At 42.0% G+C, this 26,379-nt stretch overlaps 1 protein-coding gene across 7 annotated transcripts in view; it reads left to right on the top strand.

The window, feature by feature from the left end:
• The window catches only part of LOC110507861 (CMP-N-acetylneuraminate-beta-galactosamide-alpha-2,3-sialyltransferase 4), a 59,253-nt gene that overhangs the window by 17,372 nt on the left and 15,502 nt on the right, over positions 1-26,379 (top strand). Inside the window, exons 5-11 of one of the 7 annotated variants that reach the window (XM_036964902.1) lie at positions 1,687-1,784; positions 6,776-6,839; positions 7,313-7,408; positions 8,521-8,710; positions 9,057-9,194; positions 12,359-12,511; positions 12,654-13,224. In XM_036964902.1, the coding sequence (XP_036820797.1) occupies positions 1,687-1,784; positions 6,776-6,839; positions 7,313-7,408; positions 8,521-8,710; positions 9,057-9,194; positions 12,359-12,511; positions 12,654-12,716 (802 nt within the window). In that variant the 3' untranslated portion in view covers positions 12,717-13,224. The other 6 variants (XM_021588235.2, XM_036964904.1, XM_036964901.1 and 3 more) reach the window with 6 other exon arrangements.

The following is a 26,379-nucleotide window of genomic DNA, read 5'->3' as shown; positions in this document are numbered from 1 at the left end:
CAAGTCATTTTTCCAACAATTGTTTACAGACAGATTATTTCACATATAATTCCCTGTATCACAATTCCAGTGGGTCATATGTTTACATACACTAAGTTGACTGTGCCTTTATACAGCTTGCAAAATTCCAGAAGTAATGTCATGGCTTAGGAAGCTTCTGATAGGCTAATTGACATTATTTGAGTCAATTGGAGGTGTACCTGTGTATGTATTTCAAGGCCTACCTTCAAACTCAGTGCCTCTTTGCTTGACATCATGGGAAATCAAAAGAAATCAGCCAAGACCTCAGAAAGGACATTGTAGACCTCCACAAGTCTGGGTCATCCTTGGGAGAAATTTCCAAACGCCTGAAGATCGTACGCTCATCTGTACAAACAATAGTACTCAAGTATAAACACCATGGGACCACGCAGCCGTCATACCGCTCAGGAAGGAGACTCGTTCTGTCGCCTAGATATGAGCGTACTTTGGTGCAAAAGTGCAAATCAAGCACAGAACAACAGAAAAGCACCTTGTGAAGATGCTGGAGGAAACGGATACAAAAGTATCTATATCCACAGTACAACGAGTCTTATATTGACATAACCTGAATGGCTGCTCAGCAAGGAAGAAGCCACTGCTCCAAAACCGCCATAAAAAAGCCGGACTACAGTTTGCAACTGCACATGGGGACAAAGATTGTACTTTTTGGAGAAATGTCCTCTGGTCTGACGAAACAAAAATAGAACTGTTTGACCATAATTGCCATTGTTGTGTTTGGAGGAAAAAGCCGGAGGCTTACAAACCAAAGAACACCGTCCCAACCGTGAAGCATGGGGGTGGCAGCATCATGTGGGGGTGCTTTACTGCAAGAGGGAAGAAAAATGGTATATATATTGAAGCAACATCTCCAGACATCAGTCAGGAAGGTAAAGCTTGGTTACATGTTTCTTCCAAATGGACAATGACCCCAAGCATACTTCCAAAGTTGTTGCAAAATGGCTTAAGGACAACATTCAAGCCCTAATCTCAATCCCATAGAATATTTGTGGGCAGAACTGAAACAGCGTGTGCGAGCAAGGAGGCCTACAGACCTGACTCAGTTACTCCAGCTCTGTCAGGAGGAATGGGCCAAAATTCACCCGACTTATTGTGGGAAGCTTGTGGAAGACTACCCGAAATGTTTGACCAAATTAAAAGGCAATACACTCAATTAGTATTTGGTAGCATGTAAACTTCTGACCCACTGGGAATGTGGTGAAAAATAAAATATTAAATAAAACATTCTCTCTATTATTATTCTGAAATTTCACATTCTTAAATAAAGTGGTGATCCTACCTGACCTAAGACAGGGACTTTTTTACTAGGATCAACTGTCAGAAATTGTGAAACTGAGTTAAATGTATTTGGCTAAGGTGGATGTCATCTTCCGACATCAACTGTATGTGTACCTTTTTTTTTGCAATGCATGTGATGCAAGCGGTGTGGTCAGCATGTAATAGACATGCGGGTTGATTACATTGAACAATGAGAAGGAATTACGGCCATTGAGGTCATTTCAGTTTAATGACATACTAAACTGCCAGGTCAACAGTGTATATCTCCATGCCATTGGCAGTGTGGAATATTTAGGAGGAATTGTACAGTATATCTTTGTATTTCTGTGTTTGTAATGTGAAATCTATTCTCCCCTGTTTCTAATACAGCATTAGCAGACAAACACAGCTCTTCTTCAAACTGGATGATTTCTTCTGGCGACATAATCAGTCCACTCTTGCATTACCCTACGGTATTAAAGGCAGTGGTATGTGCTCTCATTTCATTGTGTAATTGCTTTGTTTTCATTTTTCCCACAAAGCCTTTAATGGAACATGTTTAGGAAATTACATTTCATTCTAATTTTGGTTTTATTTCAAAAAGTAAAAATAAGGATGCCATCGTATTCTCTATCGCCCTCAATCTTTGATAAACACAGATATTAAACTTTTTTCCAACAATGTTGTCTCATGACTTACCCAAATTGAGCCACACAGACCAAAGCGTTTATCCTCGGATAGCCTCCGACTATGGGCTGTATTATCTCTTGATGCAGAAAAAGCTTTTGATTGACCAAAATGGTCAATCTCTGGCCTGTTTTGGAACTTATAGGAATTGGCTCCATTTTCATTCATATTATTGAAATACTATATGCCAATCCCTCAGCCATAGTTATAACAGACAATATCTGTTCTGTTCAGAATCACTAGAAGTAGCAGACAAGGTGATCCAATTTCACCTCTGCTATTCTTATTATACATGGAACCTCTTTCCCAGGCAATTTGTCAATCAAAGGAAATAACACCTTTCTGTCAAATCTACTGATGTATTCAATCTGACCTCAGTAGGTGGAATTATATCCCAGTTGCTTTAACCAGCAGCAAATCTATTGTCAAAATGAATATATTGCCAAGGCTGAATTTCTGTAGTTCAATGCTTCCCGTGGCTCCACCTTCTGGCTATTTAGATAAAAATCCATAGTCCTGTTTCAAAATGTAAACAATCCCAGATAAATGAATACATTTACAAAGAGGGAAAGAGGTAGGAGGACTATTTGTACCAAACTTTAAATTGTATTTCCAAGCTCTAGCATTTTGCTCCACCTTGAATTTGTTTAGACATTATTATTTTACTGGCTGTAGAGAAAAATATGGTGTCTCCTATGGCCCTGATATAAATCTTCACTGATTTATATCACTTAAACAATGTAAACTACGCTTTGGTCATATTAATGCTCATACAATTTCTATTTGTTGCAAAATGTTTAAACAATGTAACTGGGATTCAAAATGTCATGCCCATACTCCAATATTTCACAATAATGCCCTGCAATCTGGAGGTGGCCTTTTTCATCTGCCCCAATGGTCCACATGTGGAATCCGTACCCTTGCTGTTATCATGGACACTAATGATTTGAGAACATTCCAAGATTTGAAAGATCACATTACCAGGTAACTCCTTTTTTCTAAATTTACAATTTAGGCCATTATAGCTGCTCAATGTAGTCCCTTGGGAAATCCAACTACCGAAACATCCAATGATGAGAGGCCTAAATTATCAGTTCTTTCAGAAGCCCAGATCAGTATAATATATAAAACATTTTTGAAAATCTAATTCTGAGCTAGCCATTAAACTATGGTCCACAGATCTAATTGAATTTGAACCACTGGAACCGAATATAGAAAAATATGACTTTGGCATCCCGTAATCCAATCCATCAATTTATAAATGTTTAAGTTTGTTCACAGAATGTATTTAACACCAAGGAAATGTTTTACGGTGAAATTGCCCCCAACTCCCAACTACAACCATTCCTTCATATGATGTGGGAGTGCCCTGCAGTTAAATGCTTCTGGGATGAAGTTACACAATTTATTTCGAAGTGCATGAATTTAAATATTCAATGCTTTGCATCTATGTTACGTGACAGTGATAGCTCCATGAATCTCTTGATCAGTCAGAGAAGATGACTGCTGGCAGGCAGCACTGCTGTGAAAAAAAATGTTGGCTCTAAGATGGCAACCACCTCACTCTCTATACTATTAGAAGTTATTACTTTTATAATTATTGACAGATAGGCTGAATGGTGCTAGTCAAGGAACAATTGAGTCTTTGACTCTGTAAAGAACAAGCTCTGCTAAATCCCCACACATTCAAACCAATTTATATACTGTATTTATTTAGACTTTTGTTACTTTCTTTTCGACTTCCGGCGCCGACAGAGATGGCCGCCTCGCTTCGCGTTCCTAGGAAACTATGCAGTTTTTTGTTTTTTTACGTGTTATTTCTTACATTAGTACCCCAGGTCATCTTAGGTTTCATTACATACAGTCGAGAAGAACTACTGAATATAAGATCAGCATCAACTCACCATCAGTACTACCAAGAATATGTTTTTCGCGACGCGGATCCTGTGTTCTGCCTTACAAACAGGACAACGGAGTGGATTCCATGCAGCGACCCAAAAAAACAACAACTCCGAAAAAGAGGGAAACGAGGCGGTCTTCTGGTCAGACTCCGGAGACGGGCACACCGTGCACCACTCCCTAGCATTCTTCTTGCCAATGTCCAGTCTCTTGACAACAAGGTTGATTAATTCCGAGCAAGGGTAGCATTCCAGAGGGACATCAGAGACTGTAACGTTCTTTGCTTCACGGAAACGTGGCTCACTGGAGAGACTCTATCCGAAGCGGTGCAGCCAACGGGTTTCTCCACACATCGCGCAGACAGAAACAAACATCTTTCTGGTAAGAAGAGGGGCGGGGGCGTATGCCTTATGACTAACGTGACATGGTGTGATGAAAGAAACATACAGGAACTCAAATCCTTCTGTTCACCTGATTTAGAATTCCTCACAATCAAATGTAGACCGCATTATCTACCAAGAGAATTCTCTTCGATTATAATCACAGCTGTATATATCCCCCCCCAAGCAGACACATCGATGGCTCTGAACAAACTTTATTTAACTCTTTGCAAACTGGAAAGCATTCATCCGGAGGCTGCATTCAATGTAGCTGGGGATTTTAAAAAGGCTCATCTGAAAACAAGACTCCCTAAATTTTATCAGCATATCGATTGCGCAACCAGGGGTGGAAAGACCTTGGATCATTGTTACTCTAACTTCCGCGACGCATATAAGGCCCTGCCCCGCCCCCCTTTCGGAAAAGCTGACCACGACTCCATTTTGTTGATCCCTGCCTACAGACAGAAACTAAAACAAGAGGCTCCCACGCTGAGGTCTGTCCAACGCTGGTCCGACCAAGCTGACTCCACACTCCAAGACTGCTTCCACCACGTGGACTGGGACATGTTTCGTATTGCGTCAGACAACAACATTGACGAATACGCTGATTCGGTGTGTGAGTTCATTAGAACGTGCGTTGAAGATGTCGTTCCCATAGCAACAATTAAAACATTCCCTAACCAGAAACCGTGGATTGATGGCAGCATTCGCGTGAAACTGAAAGCGCGAACCACTGCTTTTAATCAGGGCAAGGTGTCTGGTAACATGACCGAATACAAACAGTGCAGCTATTCCCTCCGCAAGGCTATCAAACAAGCTAAGCGTCAGTACAGAGACAAAGTAGAATCTCAATTCAACGGCTCAGACACAAGAGGCATGTGGCAGGGTCTACAGTCAATCACGGACTACAGGAAGAAATCCAGCCCAGTCACGGACCAGGATGTCCTGTTCCCAGGCAGACTAAATAACTTTTTTGCCCGCTTTGAGGACAATACAGTGCCACTGACACGGCCTGCAACGAAAACATGCGGTCTCTCCTTCACTGCAGCCGAGGTGAGTAAGTCATTTAAACGTGTTAACCCTCGCAAGGCTGCAGGCCCAGACGGCATCCCCAGCCGCGCCCTCAGAGCATGCGCAGACCAGCTGGCCGGTGTGTTTACGGACATATTCAATCAATCCCTATACCAGTCTGCTGTTCCCACATGCTTCAAGAGGGCCACCATTGTTCCTGTTCCCAAGAAAGCTAAGGTAACTGAGCTAAACAACTACCGCCCCGTAGCACTCACTTCCGTCATCATGAAGTGCTTTGAGAGACTAGTCAAGGACCATATCACCTCCACCCTACCTGACACCCTAGACCCACTCCAATTTGCTTACCGCCCAAATAGGTCCACAGACGATGCAATCTCAACCACACTGCACACCGCCCTAACCCATCTGGACAAGAGGAATACCTATGTGAGAATGCTGTTCATTGACTACAGCTCGGCATTCAACACCATAGTACCCTCCAAGCTCGTCATCAAGCTCGAGACCCTGGGTCTCGACCCCGCCCTGTGCAACTGGGTACTGGACTTCCTGACGGGCCGCCCCCAGGTGGTGAGGGTAGGCAACAACATCTCCTCCCCGCTGATCCTCAACACTGGGGCCCCACAAGGGTGCGTTCTGAGCCCTCTCCTGTACTCCCTGTTCACCCACGACTGCGTGGCCACGCACGCCTCAAACTCAATCATCAAGTTTGCGGACGACACAACAGTGGTAGGCTTCAGGACTATATACTATATACTGTACTCTATATCATCGACTGTATCCTTATGTAATACATGTATCACTAGCCACTTTAACTATGCCACTTTGTTTACATACTCATCTCATATGTATATACTGTACTCGATACCATCTACTGTATCTTGCCTATGCTGCTCTGTACCATCACTCATTCATATATCCTTATGTACATATTCTTTATCCCCTTACACTGTGTACAAGACAGTAGTTTTGGAATTGTTAGTTAGATTACTTGTTGGTTATTACTGCATTGTCGGAACTAGAAGCACAAGCATTTCGCTACACTCGCATTAACATCTGCTAACCATGTGTATGTGACAAATAAAATTTTGATTTGATTTGCTTTCAGGCCCATGGGGAAGGGTTGGTACAGGGGGAATCAGAGGATGGATAGGAGGGAGGGGGACTGATAAGCAACCTCAGTTGCTGGGTGGGAGGGATGCGAGAGGTTGGATGGGGACTAGGGGGGTCCTCTTTGTATGCATTTATTTTTGTTTTCTACATGCAAAACTAAATAAAAAGCAAAAAATATGAATGCTCTTCACGCTATTAGCTTACTAAGAGTAATTTGATTGTGAGAAGCATTATGGAGTCAATGTCCACTAGGTTTATGCTCCCTTTCCAGAAAACGTGTGTGTGACGTGCGTTGAGTTTATGACACATTTATCAGCATCTACAGTCAGTCCAAGTGATCACACCTTGTTTAATCCCTCTCTCTTTTCCAGAGTTGCTGCTGCTGAAGGTTTTAGCCATTATTGCCAATTACAAAATGCCGGCCAGCATTGATAGGTAATGTGATGAGTGATTCTTAGCCATATTAACAAGGTTGTTAACCTCTGGTGTGCCGTATCAACCACTTTATTTCTTACAATAATTGTTACGGTCACAAAGAACCACCGATAGCTGATATGTGTCTGAGAGCAATATATGTTGGTGTGTCTCCTAAATGTAGTGTAAATGCTGTGCTAACATAATGACTCAAATCATCCCTGTGGTGTGTGTGTGTTTGTTTATAATGGGTGGACAAATGTGCCACAGGGAAGCTGCCTTAGTTCATTGACTTCATTTCAAGCAAGAATGCCAAATGTCAACCCAAGCAGTGACCAGTCACTATTACAATGGCAGTGCTGGAAAATGTCCAGTAGTTCTACTGTAGTGTGCAGTTAGTCACCCCTCAAAGTGTCCTTGAACTTTAAAATGATGGAAAAGGCAACACTAAAGTAAATGGATTGTAATAATTGTATTTTGTTTTATGTCCGCAGTCTAGACTGCAGAACGTGTGCAGTCATAGGAAATGGGTTTGCCATTAAAAACAGCTCCTTGGGCGGCATCATCAACGAGTACGACATGGTGATCCGGTAAGTATAAAGCCTAATGGTTCCATCCTTTTTTCTACCACACGATTGTCATTAAGTCCATCCTCCCTCTCTCTTCTATTGAACTGTTGCTACAACTCACCACTTCTGTTTAATTTATCAGATCTATCTGATGCACTACGTTTGATGGACTATTTCCTCATTGACCCATTGATGTTCCGGCCCAATTAGTGTTATTCCTAATCAATATCATTATATAGAGTGCAATATAATGCCGTACAGTCAAGCCATATAATTTGATATTGAAATATGGCTCCGAGTACAGTCTGTAGCTGCAATAGTATTTAGCCATTTCCCCAATGGCCTTTTCCATAGCAATTCCCGTATTCCAGTAAAAAACTAACCGATTTTCTATGATGCGTAGTCCTCAAGGGATAATCTAATTCGTATTGCCCGCGAAAGCGTAATTCAGTCAATGTGGCTGTATCATAATGGCCAGCTCAGACTGGGGACCTTGCTTTAATGCCTTTTTCTGTGTAACCACTATACTGTTGGGTTAACTGTCTCTTAAAAGAGGGATTTGGTCTACCCGGCAGAAAAATACCCCAGTGCCCTCTCCAAATCTTATTTATAGCCTTTGACTGAATACAGGCATTTTGAGTTTTGTATACGCTTCTTGCCAACAGCCCAGACAATTTTGCTGGGTCATATTGAGGGTTAGGGTTAAGTCATATCCAGCGTTAGGTCATATCCAGGCACAATGCACTCTGCTCTGTTCTGTTCTGCTCAGTTCTCACATCTCCCATCCTCAGACGCTAATCTCACAGGCCGAGGAAATCGAGTTCATTGACATTTGTTGTTCTGCTCTCCTACAAAGCGTTCTCCTACCTCCATTCTTGTTTTGATACATGGTGGTGAAATGTGGAGTTAATTCTGTTACATTGGAGGGAGGGTAGAACAGCTCTAAACTTAAAGTTATTATGTAAATGTATTTTTGTCCAGAGTTGCACTGTTACATGGCAACCTTGTGTTTTTCGTTTTGATTTTTTTATTCAAATGTAGTACACGCAATGCTATTTAAACTACTACTCTGTTTAATGACTATTTTTATAGAAAGGAATGGCTAAGGTTTCTCTTTCTGTATTCCTGTGCAGGCTAAATGACGCCCCCGTCAGAGGTTATGAGGACGACGTGGGGAACAAGACCACTATGCGTCTCTTCTACCCTGAGTCGGCCTCCTACAACCCCAGCATGCACAATGACCCCGACACCCTCATGGTCCTAGTGCCTTTCAAACAGCAGGACCTCCGCTGGCTCAAGGAGATCCTGTACGACGAGAAGAGGGTACTGGATGTGTGCGTGCACACACCTCTGTTTTATCTGCTTCCCTGGTACTTGCCATCCAGCCATGCAGTGACAAAATATGCAGAATCGATGGCAGCCTTGCCAAACCTACTTGAAACATTTCAACTGTGGTCTCAGCAACCCCAACACCCCCACTCTCTGGTTTAGCTCAGGCTGCTATGGTCACTCTTAGCATGATTAGGAATAGGGTCATTATCCCCTCATTTACACATCGACTAGGTTGCCCTGAGAAACTGAGTAGAATGAGACTAAAACAGGGCCTCAATTGTGTAGACATAGGCTCTGTGTGTGTGCACTCGCTAATCAACGTGTGTGTGTGTGCCAGGTGAGGAAGGGTTTCTGGAAGCCCCCTCCACAGATCTGGCTTGGCAGTACCAGTCGCATCCGGGTGCTGGACCCTCACTTCCTGCATGGCACGGCCAGCAGTCTGCTACAAATCCCCCTTCACCCAAAGAGAAAACAGGTAAGGGACCAGCTCCGTTTATTCCTATCTACTTTGGGAACCAGGATATGGGCAGAAAATAAATCTGTGAAGTGGACTTAAACTCTATCAAAAATCTTGAAAGATTGCAGTACTCAAAGGTGAAATATTTGATTAGCTACAGCACTTAAAAGTTAATATTATTTAGCTAACAGGCTTTTTGACTTGAGGTCAAGAGTGGTGTTTGTACCACATAAGTGCACAAATGAACATTTTGCTCCTCTTGACATTTCATCAACGTCATTAAAAGATAAGGCGTTGATGTTTTTTTAGGCCTTTCAGTACATCCTTAAAAATAATTGGTTGTTGAACAGGGGCCAGTGTTCTGTGCTGTCTGTAAGCATTTCTACCAGCTACAGTTTGGAAAGGAGAAGGTCAGTTTCAAACGCTCTACTGATTACCCAGAAATGGAAGAGCAAGAAAAACAGAAAATATCAGTGGAACATATGCAGAATGGAACAACAGAACTAATGGAATCAAGAAAAATTATTGTGGAATAGAATATTGTGACAGATTACATTTTAATAGTAAGCCATTGAGCTGTTTTCTGTTCACAAATTGGACCACAATTCTCCGCTTGGCTGAGGAATTCTGGGTTTTGAAATACATGATACATTGATTTGAACTATAACTAATGTGGAATTATGTTTTCATTGGCCAAGAGGTCCATCTGCCAAGAGAGCCTGTTCAGTGCATGGTGGAGATGTCTTTGAGATGGAACAAAGCCAGGTTTAGTTTGTTCTCCCAGCGAGCCCCTAAGCTGTGCACCCTTTGGACTGCTGAAACAACATTGAGCCAAGGTAACAGTGGTAAAGAAGGGGTACTGCAGGCGATCAGTCCGACAGTAGCCTTCCATCTGCGTGGCCCTATTGGCCACTCCGAGCACTCGGCCCTGACCCCTTTCCCCACTCTCTCCTCTGTCTTGTCTCTTTCCTGGGTCAGAGGAGCCTGTGTGTGCCCCGTCAGCCAGCAGGAGGCTAAGAGGGCCTGACCGCAGACCCACAGCCCCCATGCCTCTCTCACCCCGCCCCGTGGGTGCCATGTTGGCAGTCATCCACATGCCCTGTGAGAAGGCAGCAGCAGGCAGTCCCCCTGGTTACAATAGAGGCTGACTGAGCTGAGGGCTAGAGGGCTAACTAATGCCCCTGCCAGTCACAGTCCCCAACGCCTCTCCCACCCCTTTCCAAAACAAAGATCCCACTCCCACCACTCTGGTCTGGCTGGGGAACAGCAGTGACAATATTCACCCCCTCTCACCAAGGCTCCATGGGCCCACGTCCAAACTATGCGACGCACTACAGAAGTTGGAGTGCTCGTTGACCGACCACATTAGGCTAATGCACCCAGACCAGCCAGGCTCATTAGGAACTTGGTTTGGAGGAATGTCCCCAACGGTGTGATGAAGAGAAGTAGGGGTTTGAGAACTTGACTGGTCCTGTCCAATTTCTCTCTCCTCGGGGCTTGGGGTTGGATGTCCACCCCAGACCGGATGCTCGTAAAGCCTCGCTCTGACAGATACATCCTTTTTCCACGCAGGAAACTGACGTGTCTCGCCTCGAACAGGGGAAAGAGATCGAATGCATGTTACTGATAGGAGGAGCAGAATGGAAGTTTTATTCCTGTGTCACAATATTGATGTTTAAAAAGTGCCTCTTACACAGACATTTACTTTGGAAAGGGTCCTGCACCCAGTATTGGCTCGGTCTGCCATTTTGAAGGTTTTGTCTTGTTTTATTTTCATTTTATTTGGCTTTTATACTGCAGACCCTCAGTAGGGGTCTATTGGAAGGAATTGGGAAAGCAGTAGGGTGGAGTAATGTACCTGAACAAGAAGCTTTCTTGGAAATGGTGGGTAGTTGAGTAAACCAAGGGTAATGATTACATGGGAGAGTGGGGTTGAGCCACCCTTGTTTCTAGGAAACAATTTATAATTTGACCAAATACTTAGGAAGAGGTCTGAAGGAAGAAACCACATGGTAAAAGTTAGGTCCAACTACTTACCACTTTTAGATACTTTTAAGACTGTTTTATACATGAGTTGGTCTCTACGCTTCAATATGAGCTCCGTAACCTAGCATGAAAGTGTGTTATTGTAGCTTTGTGGGCTAATATAGTCAAAATATTTGCCTTTGGTTAAGTTTAGCAAATGGTTGCTCTAATGGCAAGTTGAGCAAATTGAAGTGTTTCCTTCCCAGGCGTAATGCAAGGCATTATTGTTGGGATATGAGGTAACAAAAGGGTCTGGCCTATGTTGAAAGTGTTTTTTTTAAGTACAAGGTTTTTATTCGGTGTTAAGCCTGTGTTAAAAGACAAAAAGCAATTGTGTTGAATTGTGTTTGGGAAATAAAGATGGACATGGTTTAAAAAGGTAGTGGTAATATTACATTCAGTACAGAAATGTGTAGGTGACTTACCCTGTCCCACTTTTTTCAAAACAAATGTTTACATGAATTCTGATTAGTTCCAGGGATACACAACATATGAAATATATGTAAATATCTTTGTTAGAAAGAGTACTGTTTCCCTTGTTGGGAGTGATGCTGAGTGTAAACAATGGCTCAATTTATCCCACTCTCCCCAAGGACAGATAAGGAAATGCTATTGGAAAGTGAACAGAGTGCACCATTTGGAAATGGGGAATTTATACTCCCTCACAGCTGTCATGTGGAAACAATTCCCCTGTGAACATTAGTAATAATTTAATTAAAAAATATATATTTCACCTTTTATTTAACCAGGTACGCCAGTTGAGAACAAGTTCTCATTTACAACTGCGACCTGGCCAAGATAAAGCAAAGCAGTGCGACACAAACACAGAGTTACACATGGAATAAACAAACTTACAGTTAATAACACAATAGATTAGTAATCATTTAAGTCAGCAAGAGCTGAATCAAACCAGGGACACCCCTCACATTGTTCTGGAGACAAAAGTAATAATACCATCTCCCTTTGTCCCAGTACACATTAAGGAAAGGGCACACTGCTCTGTAATATACCAGTGATGCCAACTAATGTAGTAGAAGTGCAGAACTAGAGGACTCATGAGTTTTTACAGGTCCCTGCTACCCCCTAGTGTCAAACACGATACTACATGTCTGTTACCATACCATAGTTGTCATTGGTTTTGGTTCTCACTCCTACAGAAACCAGTACACCCCACCACAGGGATCCTAGCCGTGTTTGTGGCACTCAACTACTGTGACGTGGTGCACATAGCTGGGTTTGGATATCCAGCATCCAAAAACCAGAAGTATCCTATACACTACTATGGATATGACACTATGAAATCCATGAAGGTGAGTGTACATGGGATTTTACTCAACTCCCATGTCAGGGATGAACACTCTCAAGTGTTCTACGCCATGGTAGTATATTTTTTTGTGCACTTGTGTGTATGTTTAAAAAAAAAAAATCAGGCAAAATAAGTGATATGTTTAGGCTTTGCTTTCGTTCTGTTTCAGGATTCCTACCACGACCTTACCCATGAAGCAGAAGCCTTAAAAAAACTAGAGGATTCGGGGGCTATCATGTACTTACACCCTCACTCCTGACACACATACTGTACACACATTGGCACAGTCCAGAAACAGCCCCTATCCCTTACCTCCTAGGAACTTAATCAAAATCTGAAAGGAATTTTCACTGCACTGCTAATACCTACACATTTTCCTTTAGATCTACACACAAGCCTAGGTGGTAGAGGCTAGCGGGTGTTTTTGGTCTGGGTTACACGCAGATGTCAGTTGTGAACTTGAACCCTCTCTGCTGGCAATACGGTCCATACAGTCCAAACATCATAATCACACATTGTGCCAGTCTTAATTCACCTCACTCTTATTGAAAATAAATACGTATTTTCAGAAAAATATATATATTTAATAATAATTCTTAGTTCTGATTTTTTTTTATTTTATTTGAATTATCTTTTAAAAAATTGTCTCTTAAATGTTACCACTGGATATTTTATTGTATGAAATTCATTTTTATTAAAATTAAATCTAAATGGAAATATCACTGTTCAGTTTAAAATTTCTTAGCAAAGACTGATTTCTTTTGTGCCATGGTCAGACATTTTTTCATAATTTATTGATGTTTTTTTAGTTGTAAATATTTTTGTCTTATGAGATGTACATTATGAACACCTGCTCTTTCCATGACTCAGACTGACCATGTGAAAACTTTGATCCCTTATTGATGTCACTTGTTAAATCCACTTCAATGTAGATGAAGGGGAGGAGACAGGTTAAAGAAGGATTTTTAACCCTTGAGACAATTGAGACATTGATTGTGTATGTGTGCCATTGAGGGTGAATTGGCAAGACAAAGATTTTAAGTGCCTTTGAACGGGGTATGGTAGTAGATGCCAGGCACACCGGTTTGTGCAACGCTGCTTGGTTTTTCAGTTTCCCGTGTGTATCAAGAATGGTCCACCACTCAAAGGACATCCAGACAACTGTGGGAAGCATTGGAGTCAACATGGGCCAGCATTCCTGTGCAACACTTTTGACACCTTGTGGAGTCCATGCCCCAATGAATTGATGCTGTTCTGAGGGCAAAGGGGGTGCAACTCACTATTAGGAAGGCGTTGTTTTGTACACTCAGTGTATGTAGCGGAGTTCATTGTAATTTGGTTTATGGGAAAAGCGATAGCTGACCTTTGTTAGCTACATGGAAGTGTATTTACAGTGGAAGTTCTGTCAGCTTTTGGCCACTAGATGGCGAAAAGGCACTCCATGAAGTTGGATACAGTAGGTAGCCTCAACTTTCACAGTCCCCAGAAAACAGACACTTCAGAGATTTTAAGTTTGGTGCATTTCCAACAACAGCAGTACTTGCATGGCAGTACCATGCAGTACTTGTGCTAAAGCCAATCCTGAACATCTGGAGCACCAGAAGACCGTGCAAGACTTTATTCAGTGACTAAATAATGCTACTAGTGACAGATGCTAATGATGTTTTTTAACCACTCTAAATGCAGTGCCATCCTTATTAGAGCTGACATTAAGTTCTGTCTGTCACTACATCCTCATTGCCAGCGAGTGGCCAAGCACAGCCTCACTCATAGTCTAACCCAAATCAGTCAGTAAGTCTTCTACACAGGAACGGACATAGTGATTTGGAGGCGTCAGGCAGAGGCCAGTTTGAGCCCCCCCTGCTAAGAAGTAAATGGGATTTCTAGTAAATATGTAATTTCGCTAAACATTTTATTTTAATGTGCCATGAACATAACCTCATGACTGGTTCATGGTCTTCATCTGATTGTCAAACAAATCACTTCAAGAAGTAGGTTACCACAAATCAAATGTTATTAGTCGCATACACATGTTTAGCAGACGTTATTGCGGGCGTAGCTAAATGCTTGTGTTCCTAGCTCAAACACTGCAGTAATATCTAAAGATGCACAAATCTAAAAATGGAATTAAGAAGAATATAAATATATTTGGATGAGCAATGTCAGAATACCTTCGCACATTCATCCAAAAAATAATTCCAGCATCGGAACAGTGTACCCGCCAACTTTCCTTCAATTCACAAGTGTCTTAAACTATCTCACCTGGGAAAGCAGCCGAACGAATGAAACAGTGCCCCTCTGTCTTACTATATGCAGCTGATGCTGTCTGGACAAAAAGCGTAGGACATGCCATAATATTTTTTGCCAGACCGAATCAGATACAGTGCCTATAGATAGTCTACACCCCCCTTGGATTTCTTCACTTGTGTTACAAAAAAAAATATATATACACACAAAATGTATTTGATGAAACATTATATTTGGCCTTACTGCTATTAGCCCATAGAAATGCATTAAATAACATATGATTCATACATGGAAAAACGGATAGTAGAAAATGTCATCAAAATAAAGTATGTTTTGAAGTGTCTGTTTTTAGTGTGGCTGGTTTTCTTTTATTGCGTGGAATTCCCCGTATATCTTTTACATGGAAATGCCCCATTCAGCCGGTACCGGGTTACCTTCAGAAGAGTATTGTGACGCTTGTCGGGAAGGAGCAAAACTGAGAACATTGTGTTCGTGAGTCTCATTTCCATAGAGGGGTCATATTAGTGTACTCTGACGCTACAAACATTTTCGTGAGAATAACGATTTTCGGGATGCCTCCTGGTCTGACAAAAACCGCTGTAGCTCAGACATCTTCCACTGCAGGTGCAGAAGGCCGATAGTGGCAGATAGAGACCCAGCTCATGAAGTCCCTTGATGATGGAAGGCCTGAGATAATTTACAGTTCTGCCTAATGGTAAGTCTGCCAGTGCTTACACATGCCAAAGTAGATTACATTTTTTGTTCACCTTTATTTAACTAGGTAGGCTAGTTGAGAACAAGTTCTCATTTGCAACTGCGATCTGGCCAAGATAAAAGCGTAGCAATTCGACATCATACAACAACAGAGTTACACATGGACTAAACAAAACATACAGTAGAACTAAAGAAAACAAAAAGTCTACATACAGTGAGTGCAAATGAGGTAAGTTAAGGAAATAAATAGGCCATGGTGCGAAGTAATTACAATATAGCAATTAAACACTGGAATGGTAGATCGGCAGAAGATCAATGTGCAGGTAGGGCTACTGGGGTGCAAAGGAGCTAAATAAATAGATACCAGTATGGGGATAAGGTAGGTAAATACATGGGCTGTTTACAGATGGGCTATGTACAGGTGCAGTGATCTGTAAGCTGCTCTGACAGCTGGTGCTTAAAGCTAGTGAGGGAGATGTGAGTCTCCAGCTTCAGAAATGTTTGCAATTCGTTCCAGTCATGGGCAGCAGAGAACTGGAAGGAAAGACGACCAAAGGAGGAATTGGCTTTGGGGGTGACCAGTGAGATATACCTGCTGGAGCGCGTGCTACGAGTGGGTGCTGCTATGGTGACCATTGAGCTGAGATAAGGCGGGGCTTTACCTAGCAGAGACTTGTAGATAACCTGTAGCCAGTGGGTTTGGCGACGAGTATGAAGCGAGGGCCAACCAACGAGAGCGTACAGGTCGCAATGGTGGGTAGTGTATGGGGCTTTGGTGACAAAACAGATGGCACTGTGATAGACTGCATCCAGTTTGTTGAGTAGAGTGTTGGAGGCTATTTTATAGATGACATCACTGAAGTCGAGGATCGGTAGGATGGTCAGTTTTACGAGGGTATGTTTGGCAGCATGAGTGAAGGATGCTTTGTTGCATAGAGGTAGATCAGAGAATCACCAGCAGGTCGCAATGGTGGGTAGTGTATGGGGCTTTGGTGACAAAACAGATGGCACTGTGATAGACTGCATCCAGTTTGTTGAGTAGAGTGTTGGAGGCTATTTTATAGATGACATCACTGAAGTCGAGGATCGGTAGGATGGTCAGTTTTACGAGGGTATGTTTGGCAGCATGAGTGAAGGATGCTTTGTTGCATAGAGGTAGATCAGAGAATCACCAGCAGCAAGAGCAACATCATTGATGTATACAGAAAAGAGTCGGCCCGAGAATTGAACCCAGTGGCACACCCATAGAGCCTGTCAGAGGTCCGGACAACAGGCCCTCCGATTTGACACACTGAACTCTATCTGAGAAGCAGTTGGTGAACCAGGCAAGGCAATCATTTGAGAAACCAAGGCTGTCGAGTCTGCCAATAAGAATGTTGTGATTGACAGAGTCGAAAGCCTTGGCCAGGTCGATGAACACGGCTGCACAGTAATGTCTCTTATCGATGGCGGTTATGCTGTCGTTTAGAACCTTGAGCGTGGCTGAGGTGCACCCATGACCAGCTCTGAAACCAGATTGCATAGCGGAGAAGGTATGGTGGGATTCGAAATTGTCAGTGTCACCCCCTTTGAAGAGGGGGATGACCGCGGCAGCTTTCCAATCTTTGGGAATCTCAGACGATACGAAAGAGGTTGAACAGGCTAGTAATAGGGGTTGCAAAAATTTCGGCAGAAAATTTTAGAAAGAGAGGGTCCAGATTGTCTAGCCCTTCCTGATTTGTAGGTGTCCAGATTTTGCAGCTCTTTTAGAACATCAGCTATCTGGATTTGGGTAAAGGAGAAATGGTGGGGGCTTTGGCGGGTTGCTGTGGAGGATGCCGGGCAGATGACCAGGGTAGGGGTAGCCATATGGAAAGCATGGCCAGTTGTAGAGAAATGCTTATTGAAATTCTCAATTATAGTGGATTTATCGGTGGTGAGTGTTTCCTAGCCTCAGAGCAGTGGGCAGTTGGGAGGAGGTGCTCTTATTCTCCATGGACTTTACAGTGTCCCAGAACTTTTTTGAGTTAGTACTACAGGATGCAAATTTCTGTTTGAAAAAGCTTGCCTTAGCTTTTCTAACTGCCTGTGTATATTTGTTCCTAACTTCCCTGAAAAGTTGCATATCACAGGGGCTATTCGATGCTAATGCAGAACGCCACAGGATGTTTTTGTGCTGGTCAAGGGCAGACAGGTCTGAAGTGAACCAAGGACTTTATCTATTCCTAGTTCAACATTTTTTGAGAGGGGCATGCTTATTTAAGATGGTGAGGAAGGCACTTTTAAAGAATAGCCAGGCATCATCTACTGACGGGATGAGGTCAATGTCATTCCAGGATACCCCGGCCAGGTCGATTAGAAAGGCCTGCTCGCAGAAGTGTTTCAGGGAGCGTTTGACAGTGATGAGGGGTGGTCGTTTGGTCCCACTACACAAATTTCTTATACTAGTTTTTGCAAGTCGGTTAGGACCTCTACTTTTGTACATGACACAATCATTTTTCCAACAATTTTTTTAGACAGATTATTTCACTTACAAATCACTGTATCACAATTCCAGTTGGTCAGAAGTTTACATATACACAGTTGACTGTGCCTTTTAAACAGCTTGGAATATTCCAGAAAATTATGTTGTGGCTTAAGAAGCTTCTGATAGGCCTTGAAATACATCCACAGGTACACCTCCAATTGACTCAAATTATGTCAATTAGCCTATCTTCAAACCCAGTGCCTCTTTGCTTGACATCATGGGAAAATCAAAAGAAATCAGCCAAGACCTCAGAAAAGAAATTGTAGACCTCCACAAGTCTGGTTCATCCTTGGGAGATATTTCCAAATGTTATGTTTGTTATTTAGCTCCTGTGAGTTTGTTGTGTGGGTCTTTGACTCATCATATTGTTATCCTGAAGGGCCACCGTACTTTGGCAAAACGTTGATATGTGAGCTCAGGGAAGTGGGCATGTAAGCGTGATAGCTAATAAACTTTTGTTGTTGTTAAAGTCTTATCTGTTCAAACAATAGTACACAAGTATACACACCATAGGACCATGCAGCCATCATACCGCTCAGGGAGGAGACACGTTCGGTCTCCTAGAGATGAACGTACTTTGGTGCGAAAAGTGCAAGTCCATCCCAGAACAACAGAAAAGCACCTTGTGAAGATGCTGGAGGAAACGGGTACAAAAGTATCTATATCCACAGTAAAACAAGTCCTATATCGACATAACCTTAAAGGCCGCTCAGCAAGGAAGAAGCCACTGCTCCAAAACCGCCATAGAAAGCCAGACTACGGTTTGCAAGTGCACATGGGGACAAATATCTTACTTTTTGGAGAAATGTCCTCTGGTCTAATGAAACAAAAATAGAACCGTTTGGCCATAATGACCATTGTTGTGTTTGCAGGAAAAAGGGGGAGGCTTGCAAGCCGAAGAACACCATCCCAACCGTGAAGCATGGAGGTGGCAGCATCATGTTGTAGGGGTGCTTTGATGCAGGAGGGGCTGGTGCACTTCACAAAATAGATGGCTTCATGAGGAAGGAAAATTATGTGGATATATTGAAGCAACATCTCAAGACCATCTCAAGTTAAAGCTTGGTCGCAAATGGGTCTTCCAAATGGACAATGACCCCAAGCATACTTCCAAAGTTGTGGCAAAATGGCTTATGGACAACAAAGTCAAGCTATTGGAGTGACCATCACAAAGCCCTGACCTCAATCCTATAGAGCATTTGTGGGCAGCACTGAAAAAGTGTGTGCGAGCAAGGAGGCCTACAGACCTGACTCAGTTACTCCAGCTCTGTCAGGAGGAATGGGCCAAAATTCACCCAATTTTTGTGAGAAGCTTGTGGAAGGCTACCCGAAATGTTTGACCCAAGTTAAACTATTTTAAAGGCAATACACTCAATTCGTATTTGGTAACATGTAAACTTCTGACCCACTGGGAATGTGATGAAAGAAATAAAAGCTGAAATAAATCATTCTCTACTATTATTCTGACATTTCACATTCTTAAAATAAAGTGGTGATCCTAACTGACCTAAGACAGGGTATTTGTACTCTGACTAAATTTCAGGAATTGTGAGAAACTGAGTTTAAATGTATTTGCTAAGGTGTATGTAAACTTTTGACTTCAGCTGTATATTCCTTCTCTCCTCTGTATACAGTATCAGCTTTCCACTCGATACAATTCAATCTCTCTCTGTGCTACACAATTTAATGTTATGGGTTATTGTTGATTAGAAGGGTAAAATGATTTACTGTGCTTACAACCACAGTACTGTACATTAGACAAGCCCAGTGAGCAAAATTGGGTAAGTTTTTTTTCAACTAAAAATGTCTTTCTGATACCTTGTGCTCATAGGGAGGTTCAGCTCAGCTCTCAATTACCACAAGGTCAAGACTTTTAAAGATTTTCCTGTGGCTCATATCTGGCATGTCATAATTGAACAAACTGCTAAATTAAAAAATACTTGTTTTATTTCAGTTGAAATGGCGCCTGAAATGCATTGCCTCTCGATTTAAGGCATGTCCTCTGCGTATCTGTGCCTTGGCCGATCTGTTTACACTGTGTATTATGGTACGGTGCATCCAGGGAAGAGACCTCCTATTCACTGAGGAGACCAGTCTAATCTCACCAAAACAACTGTGAGTTTGATAATGTAGCATGGCCATTTCATGCAACTTAAAACCAATTTGATACTGCGTGTTGAAACCAATAATTTACTTTATTCATTTAACCATTCAGTTTCAGTCTCCAGGGCCCAGTTTTTCCAAGTTATCTGGATTTCAGCCATAGGATTAAATGCAAAGAAATCTACTGAACAAAAATATAAACGCAGCATGCAACAATTTCAAAGATTTTGCTGAGTTACAGTTCTTACAAGGAAATCAGTCAATTGAAATGCATTAATTAGTCCCTAATCTATGGATTTCACATGACTGGGCAGGGGTGCAGCCATGGGTGGGCCTAGGAGGGCATAGGCCCGTCCATTTGGAGGCCAGGCTGACCCTCTGGGGATCCAGGCCCAGCCAATCAGAATGAGTTTTTTCCCACAAAAGGGTTTTATTACAGACTGAAATACACCTCCCCCTTCTGACGATGCCGGATGTGGAGGTCCTGGGCTGGCGTGGTTACACACAGTCTGTGGTTGTGAGGCCAGGTTGGACATACTGCCAAATTCTCTAAAACAATGTTGGAGTTGGCTTATGGTAGAGAAATTAATATTAAATGATCTGGCAAAAGCTCCAGTGGACATTCCAGCAGTCAGCATGCCAATTGCATGCTCCCTCAACTTGAGACATCTGTGGCATAGTGTTGTGTCAAAACTGCACATTTTAAAGTGGCCTTGTCCCAGGGACAAGGTGCACCTGTGTAATGTTCATGCTGTTTAATCAGCTTCTTGATATGCCACACCTGTCAGGTGGATGGATTATCTTGACAATGGATAAAATGCTCACTAACAGGGATATAAATAAATTTGTGCACAACATTTGAGAGGTTTTTTGTGCATATGGAACATTTCTGGGATCTTTTATTTCAGTTCATGAAACATGGGACTAGCACTTTACATGTTGCATTTATATTCAACTCAATGATTTGTCTGTTCTATTCATTCTATTTTATTTGCATTTAGTCCGATCTGATAACTTTGGAAAAACTAGGCCCAGATCACTACCATTATATGTTGAGGGGATTGACTGATTTTAAAAGCTTATAGTGTAGTTTTCTCCGTTCTCTCTGTATTCTGTCCGAGACACAACTGGCCACGGCTGAAGAACTCCGATTGTTACACGTAACTGCCATGGTGTTGATGAGAGGAGCTCACTGTGTCATGCTTAATGGGCTGCTCTCTCACACTCAGTTTCTCACAGTCAGTTGCATAAGAGAACAGTGGGCTGTTTACAAGAGAGCTGGAAACCAGGTCAGTCTGTTGGAGGAGGATGCGTGCACGCAGTTCAACCTGGCTGGCTCTAGACATTATTGTTTTGAGCAGTACACTGTTTATCTCTGGCCAACTGATTTATGGGTGCAAACAAATAAATCCAATTGAGATGTATTCTCTTGCCTTCTCAGATATTTACACAGCAACACTATCATTTAAGTGCCTATTATTCTGAATTTGATTCAACTGTGACTTTAATTGCCCCGTGCAGACAATGTGATTTTCTTGTTTTATATATATATATATATATATATATACACAGTGCCTTGCGAAAGTATTCGGCCCCCTTGAACTTTGCGACCTTTTGCCACATTTCAGGCTTCAAACATAAAGATATAAAACTGTATTTTTTTGTGAAGAATCAACAAGTGGGACACAATCATGAAGTGGAACGACATTTATTGGATATTTCAAACTTTTTTAACAAATCAAAAACTGAAAAATTGGGCGTGCAAAATTATTCAGCCCCCTTAAGTTAATACTTTGTAGCGCCACCTTTTGCTGCGATTACAGCTGTAAGTCGCTTGGGGTATGTCTCTATCAGTTTTGCACATCGAGAGACTGAAATTTTTTCCCATTCCTCCTTGCAAAACAGCTCGAGCTCAGTGAGGTTGGATGGAGAGCATTTGTGAACAGCAGTTTTCAGTTCTTTCCACAGATTCTCGATTGGATTCAGGTCTGGACTTTGACTTGGCCATTCTAACACCTGGATATGTTTATTTTTGAACCATTCCATTGTAGATTTTGCTTTATGTTTTGGATCATTGTCTTGTTGGAAGACAAATCTCCGTCCCAGTCTCAGGTCTTTTGCAGACTCCATCAGGTTCATTCTTCCAGAATGGTCCTGTATTTGGCTCCATCCATCTTCCCATCAATTTTAACCATCTTCCCTGTCCCTGCTGAAGAAAAGCAGGCCCAAACCATGATGCTGCCACCACCATGTTTGACAGTGGGGATGGTGTGTTCAGCTGTGTTGCTTTTACGCCAAACATAATGTTTTGCATTGTTGCCAAAAAGTTCAATTTTGGTTTCATCTGACCAGAGCACCTTCTTCCACATGTTTGGTGTGTCTCCCAGGTGGCTTGTGGCAAACTTTAAACGACACTTTTTATGGATATCTTTAAGAAATGGCTTTCTTCTTGCCACTCTTCCATAAAGGCCAGATTTGTGCAATATACGACTGATTGTTGTCCTATGGACAGAGTCTCCCACCTCAGCTGTAGATCTCTGCAGTTCATCCAGAGTGATCATGGGCCTCTTGGCTGCATCTCTAATCAGTCTTCTCCTTGTATGAGCTGAAAGTTTAGAGGGACGGCCAGGTCTTGGTAGATTTGCAGTGGTCTGATACTCCTTCCATTTCAATATTATCGCTTGCACAGTGCTCCTTGGGATGTTTAAAGCTTGGGAAATCTTTTTTTATTCAAATCCGGCTTTAAACTTCTTCACAACAGTATCTCGGACCTGCCTGGTGTGTTCCTTGTTCTTCATGATGCTCTCTGCGCTTTTAACGGACCTCTGAGACTATCACAGTGCAGGTGCATTTATACGGAGACTTGATTACACACAGGTGGATTGTATTTATCATCATTAGTCATTTAGGTCAACATTGGATCATTCAGAGATCCTCACTGAACTTCTGGAGAGAGTTTGCTGCACTGAAAGTAAAGGGGCTGAATAATTTTGCACGCCCAATTTTTCAGTTTTTGATTTGTTAAAGTTCTAAATATCCAATAAATGTCGTTCCACTTCATGATTGTGTCCCACTTGTTGTTGATTCTTCACAAAAAAATACAGTTTTATATCTTTATGTTTGAAGCCTGAAATGTGGCAAAAGGTCGCAAAGTTCAAGGGGGCCGAATACTTTCGCAAGGCACTGTATATATATATATATATATATATATATATTTACACACTGAGGTTGGAATAATACTGTGAAAATAATTATAATGCCATTTTAGTGTAAGAGCTGTTTGAAAAAATCTGACATCTCTGACTGTTTTGGTGGGATGGAGAAATGCCTGCCTGGTTACATCACCAGGTGGTAAATGAGTTAATAGACCAATAAGAAAGGGTTCCAAACCTTTCTGCCAATAACAGCTTATATTCAGTTTTCCCCTCCCCACTCAGACCACTCCCAGATGGTCCTAACATAATTATTGCTTTAGAAATTGCTCTTTCCCAAAAAGCTTTTTTTGTTTGTATTTTAATTGAAAACAATCACAATAAGGTACTAAATTGTTAACCAGAAATCATTTGATATTGAGATAAAAACGGCTGCATTGGACCTTTTTTTTAATAAGTTTTCCTTGACAATAATAAGAGCCAGTTCAGCCAGAGACTTACCTCATATCTAATTTCACCATATGGTACATACATGCAGTCCACCCATTATGATATTTTGCAAACCAGTTCGGTTACTGGCCCGATGCTCTTAACCTCTAGGCGACTTTCCACTCCACAAGTCGCCCCTATGTGGCCAATTTGGGTATTTTGTTTTGTATACCTCACTCCTCCCGACGCGGGTGAGAGATGGAGACTCAATGCTAAAGTGTTGGAGCCCAGAGGAAGGTTTCTCTCTGGATTGTGTGGGATGCAAGGAAGAAGGGGTGTATTCTACCCGGAGAAGGATCTAGCTTTACACACCACTCACTCGCCCACAGTGAGGGGCACTGCAGTGATTCAGGTGCTTCTCCCATAAACACCAAAGCTAAATGAAGTAGGGAACTGGGTACATGGGGGAGAATAATGAAAAGAATAAGCTTATTTTTCGTGTGCGTGGGCACTCTTTAGAGATGGGTGTCCAAGTTTGATTTCCTATCTTTCTACCCGAAGTTCTGCAGTAAGGATGACTGCTCACAGTTGTAATTAACAATTTCAGTATGGATGAAAAGGGAAACTGTGAGGGACAAGTGGAATGGTTATTTTCACTGATTCAAGGAAAACCTGGCATACCTAATTATTTGTTTTATTTAGATGGGCAAGTCTGTTAATAACAAATTCTTATTTACAACGACGGCCTAGGGAACGCATGGAACTGGGTACATTTCCTATGGGACTCCCAATCAGCATTCGCTAAAATCCTATTCAAAGTTTATAGTCCAACGTTTTAAGACCATTGCTTCAAGAGATGTTAAACGAATTCGCCCATCAAGTATGGGTCGCGACGTGTCAGACTAAGTGTTTAATTACTGGAATTGATTTGGCCAAGAGCAACTGCGCTCTCTGTGCAGTGCGCACTCTGCTTAGCAGCGGTGCCTCTGCTCAGTTTGGCAGCTGCGCGAGTGGGAGGAGATGCCCGTGTGCTTTACCAGATATTTTTCCTGCAGTTTTATTGAAGATCCCTCCACGACCCACACCCTGCATTGCTGTCGTTCAGAAGTAGATGATGCGCTGTCAGCCACTTTTATCATTCCCACTCGCCATCACCAAATGGACTCAAGGTAGCCACAAGTTCTGACTGAGCTCAATTGTCATGAAACGCAAATACAGCGATTAGTTTCTCTATCTTGGTTTAACACGAGGAGCGCCCACAATGTTTTGTGCAGGGAAGTGCTTAGTAATGAGTCTCACAAAACGAACAAATTAAAACGACACGTCCTGACCAAACATCCACAGCATGACGGTAAACCCATGGAGTTATTTCAGAACAGGGCAGAATGCTTCCAGGAAACAATGCTTCGACAGTGGAAAAGTAAGTCAGCTAGCAAGGCATTGTTGTCATTTTATAAGCAGAAATAAGGGAGTACAGTACTGTGTCAGAGGTGCGAGTTTATTTTTCAAAAAATCCCGTTGCACACAACGAATAGCTAGCTAGCTACATAGAACATTTCAGGCCGTCTGTACATTTTACTGTAGAAATTATTGTTGAAAACAGTCTAGATTGGAACTGTTACTTTTTAAATACAAGTAATCATTTTTATTCTGGAATAAACCGATTGACGCAAGATGCAGTTAACAGTTATTGGTTGCGGTCTCCTGTCTGACTGCGAATGCAGTAGATTTTCTTATCCAGTTTGGCACCACATACCTGTACCTATATGAGTCAGAGTTCTCAACAATGGCATACTTAAAAAAAACAAGTACAGTAACAAACTCAATGCCAAGCATGACCTCAGGGTTGCACTGTCAAAAACTAAGCCCAGAACAGACATGCTTGTTGAAAACTTCAACCAGCTACACGCTAGGTGTGTATGTATCGGTATTCGGTATTCTGGTTTACATCTGTGTGATGTGATCAGTCATTTTTTTTTTTTCTTTTTTTTTAAATTGTATTTTAAGAGCAACAGTTTCAGCCTAGACCTTTTTTTCAACAATACTTTGTACAGTAATATGTACAGTAGGCCTGATCAAGTTTTCATCTACAGTTACTTATGGTTTTACTATCAAACTGAGCCTGTGTGTGTTCTGTTATACATCTGTGTGTTGTAATCAATTTGTTTATTCCATTTCAGAATGAAAATGATTTCATGTATTTTAACAGCAACAGTTCCAACCTAGACAGATATGTAAGAGTGTTTGTAATGGGGAAAAATAAACATAAATAGGTAATTATATGGGTATTTTGTCATTTGTCTAATAATTCATTTGTTTTAGGCTTAAGGGCAATCAAATGTACTGATATGTACATATAATTGCATGTTTTTATAAGCTTTGGTGTGAAGAAAACACAGGATTTCTTATTTGGGTCCCAGGCTGGAAAAGTTCAAGAACTCCTAACCTAAGTTATGGTTCCCTGACAACCAACAAAGATCAGTTGTCCTGGATGATTTAAAGTCTGGTAGACTGCCATTTTCTCCTAAACTGCGGTTGAAGGTGTTGTGGCCAAACATTGTTGTTTGTGTTATTGAGCAGCACTACAGTTGCTGGCTGCTATAGGTGAACAGGGTCAGGGGGGAATTGGTATGCTGTGTGCATAATAAACCATGACTGCGAAGGCTGTGTGTGTGTGTGGTTTTATCCATGGTCTGATTGCAGATCTCAGGGTTGTTTACC

This window comes from Oncorhynchus mykiss, chromosome 27, assembly GCF_013265735.2.
Source record: "Oncorhynchus mykiss isolate Arlee chromosome 27, USDA_OmykA_1.1, whole genome shotgun sequence".
NCBI classification, from domain to species: Eukaryota; Metazoa; Chordata; class Actinopteri; order Salmoniformes; family Salmonidae; genus Oncorhynchus; species Oncorhynchus mykiss.
The sequence above is the reverse complement of the archived record's forward strand: the minus strand, read 5'-3'. Positions and strand labels throughout refer to the sequence as shown.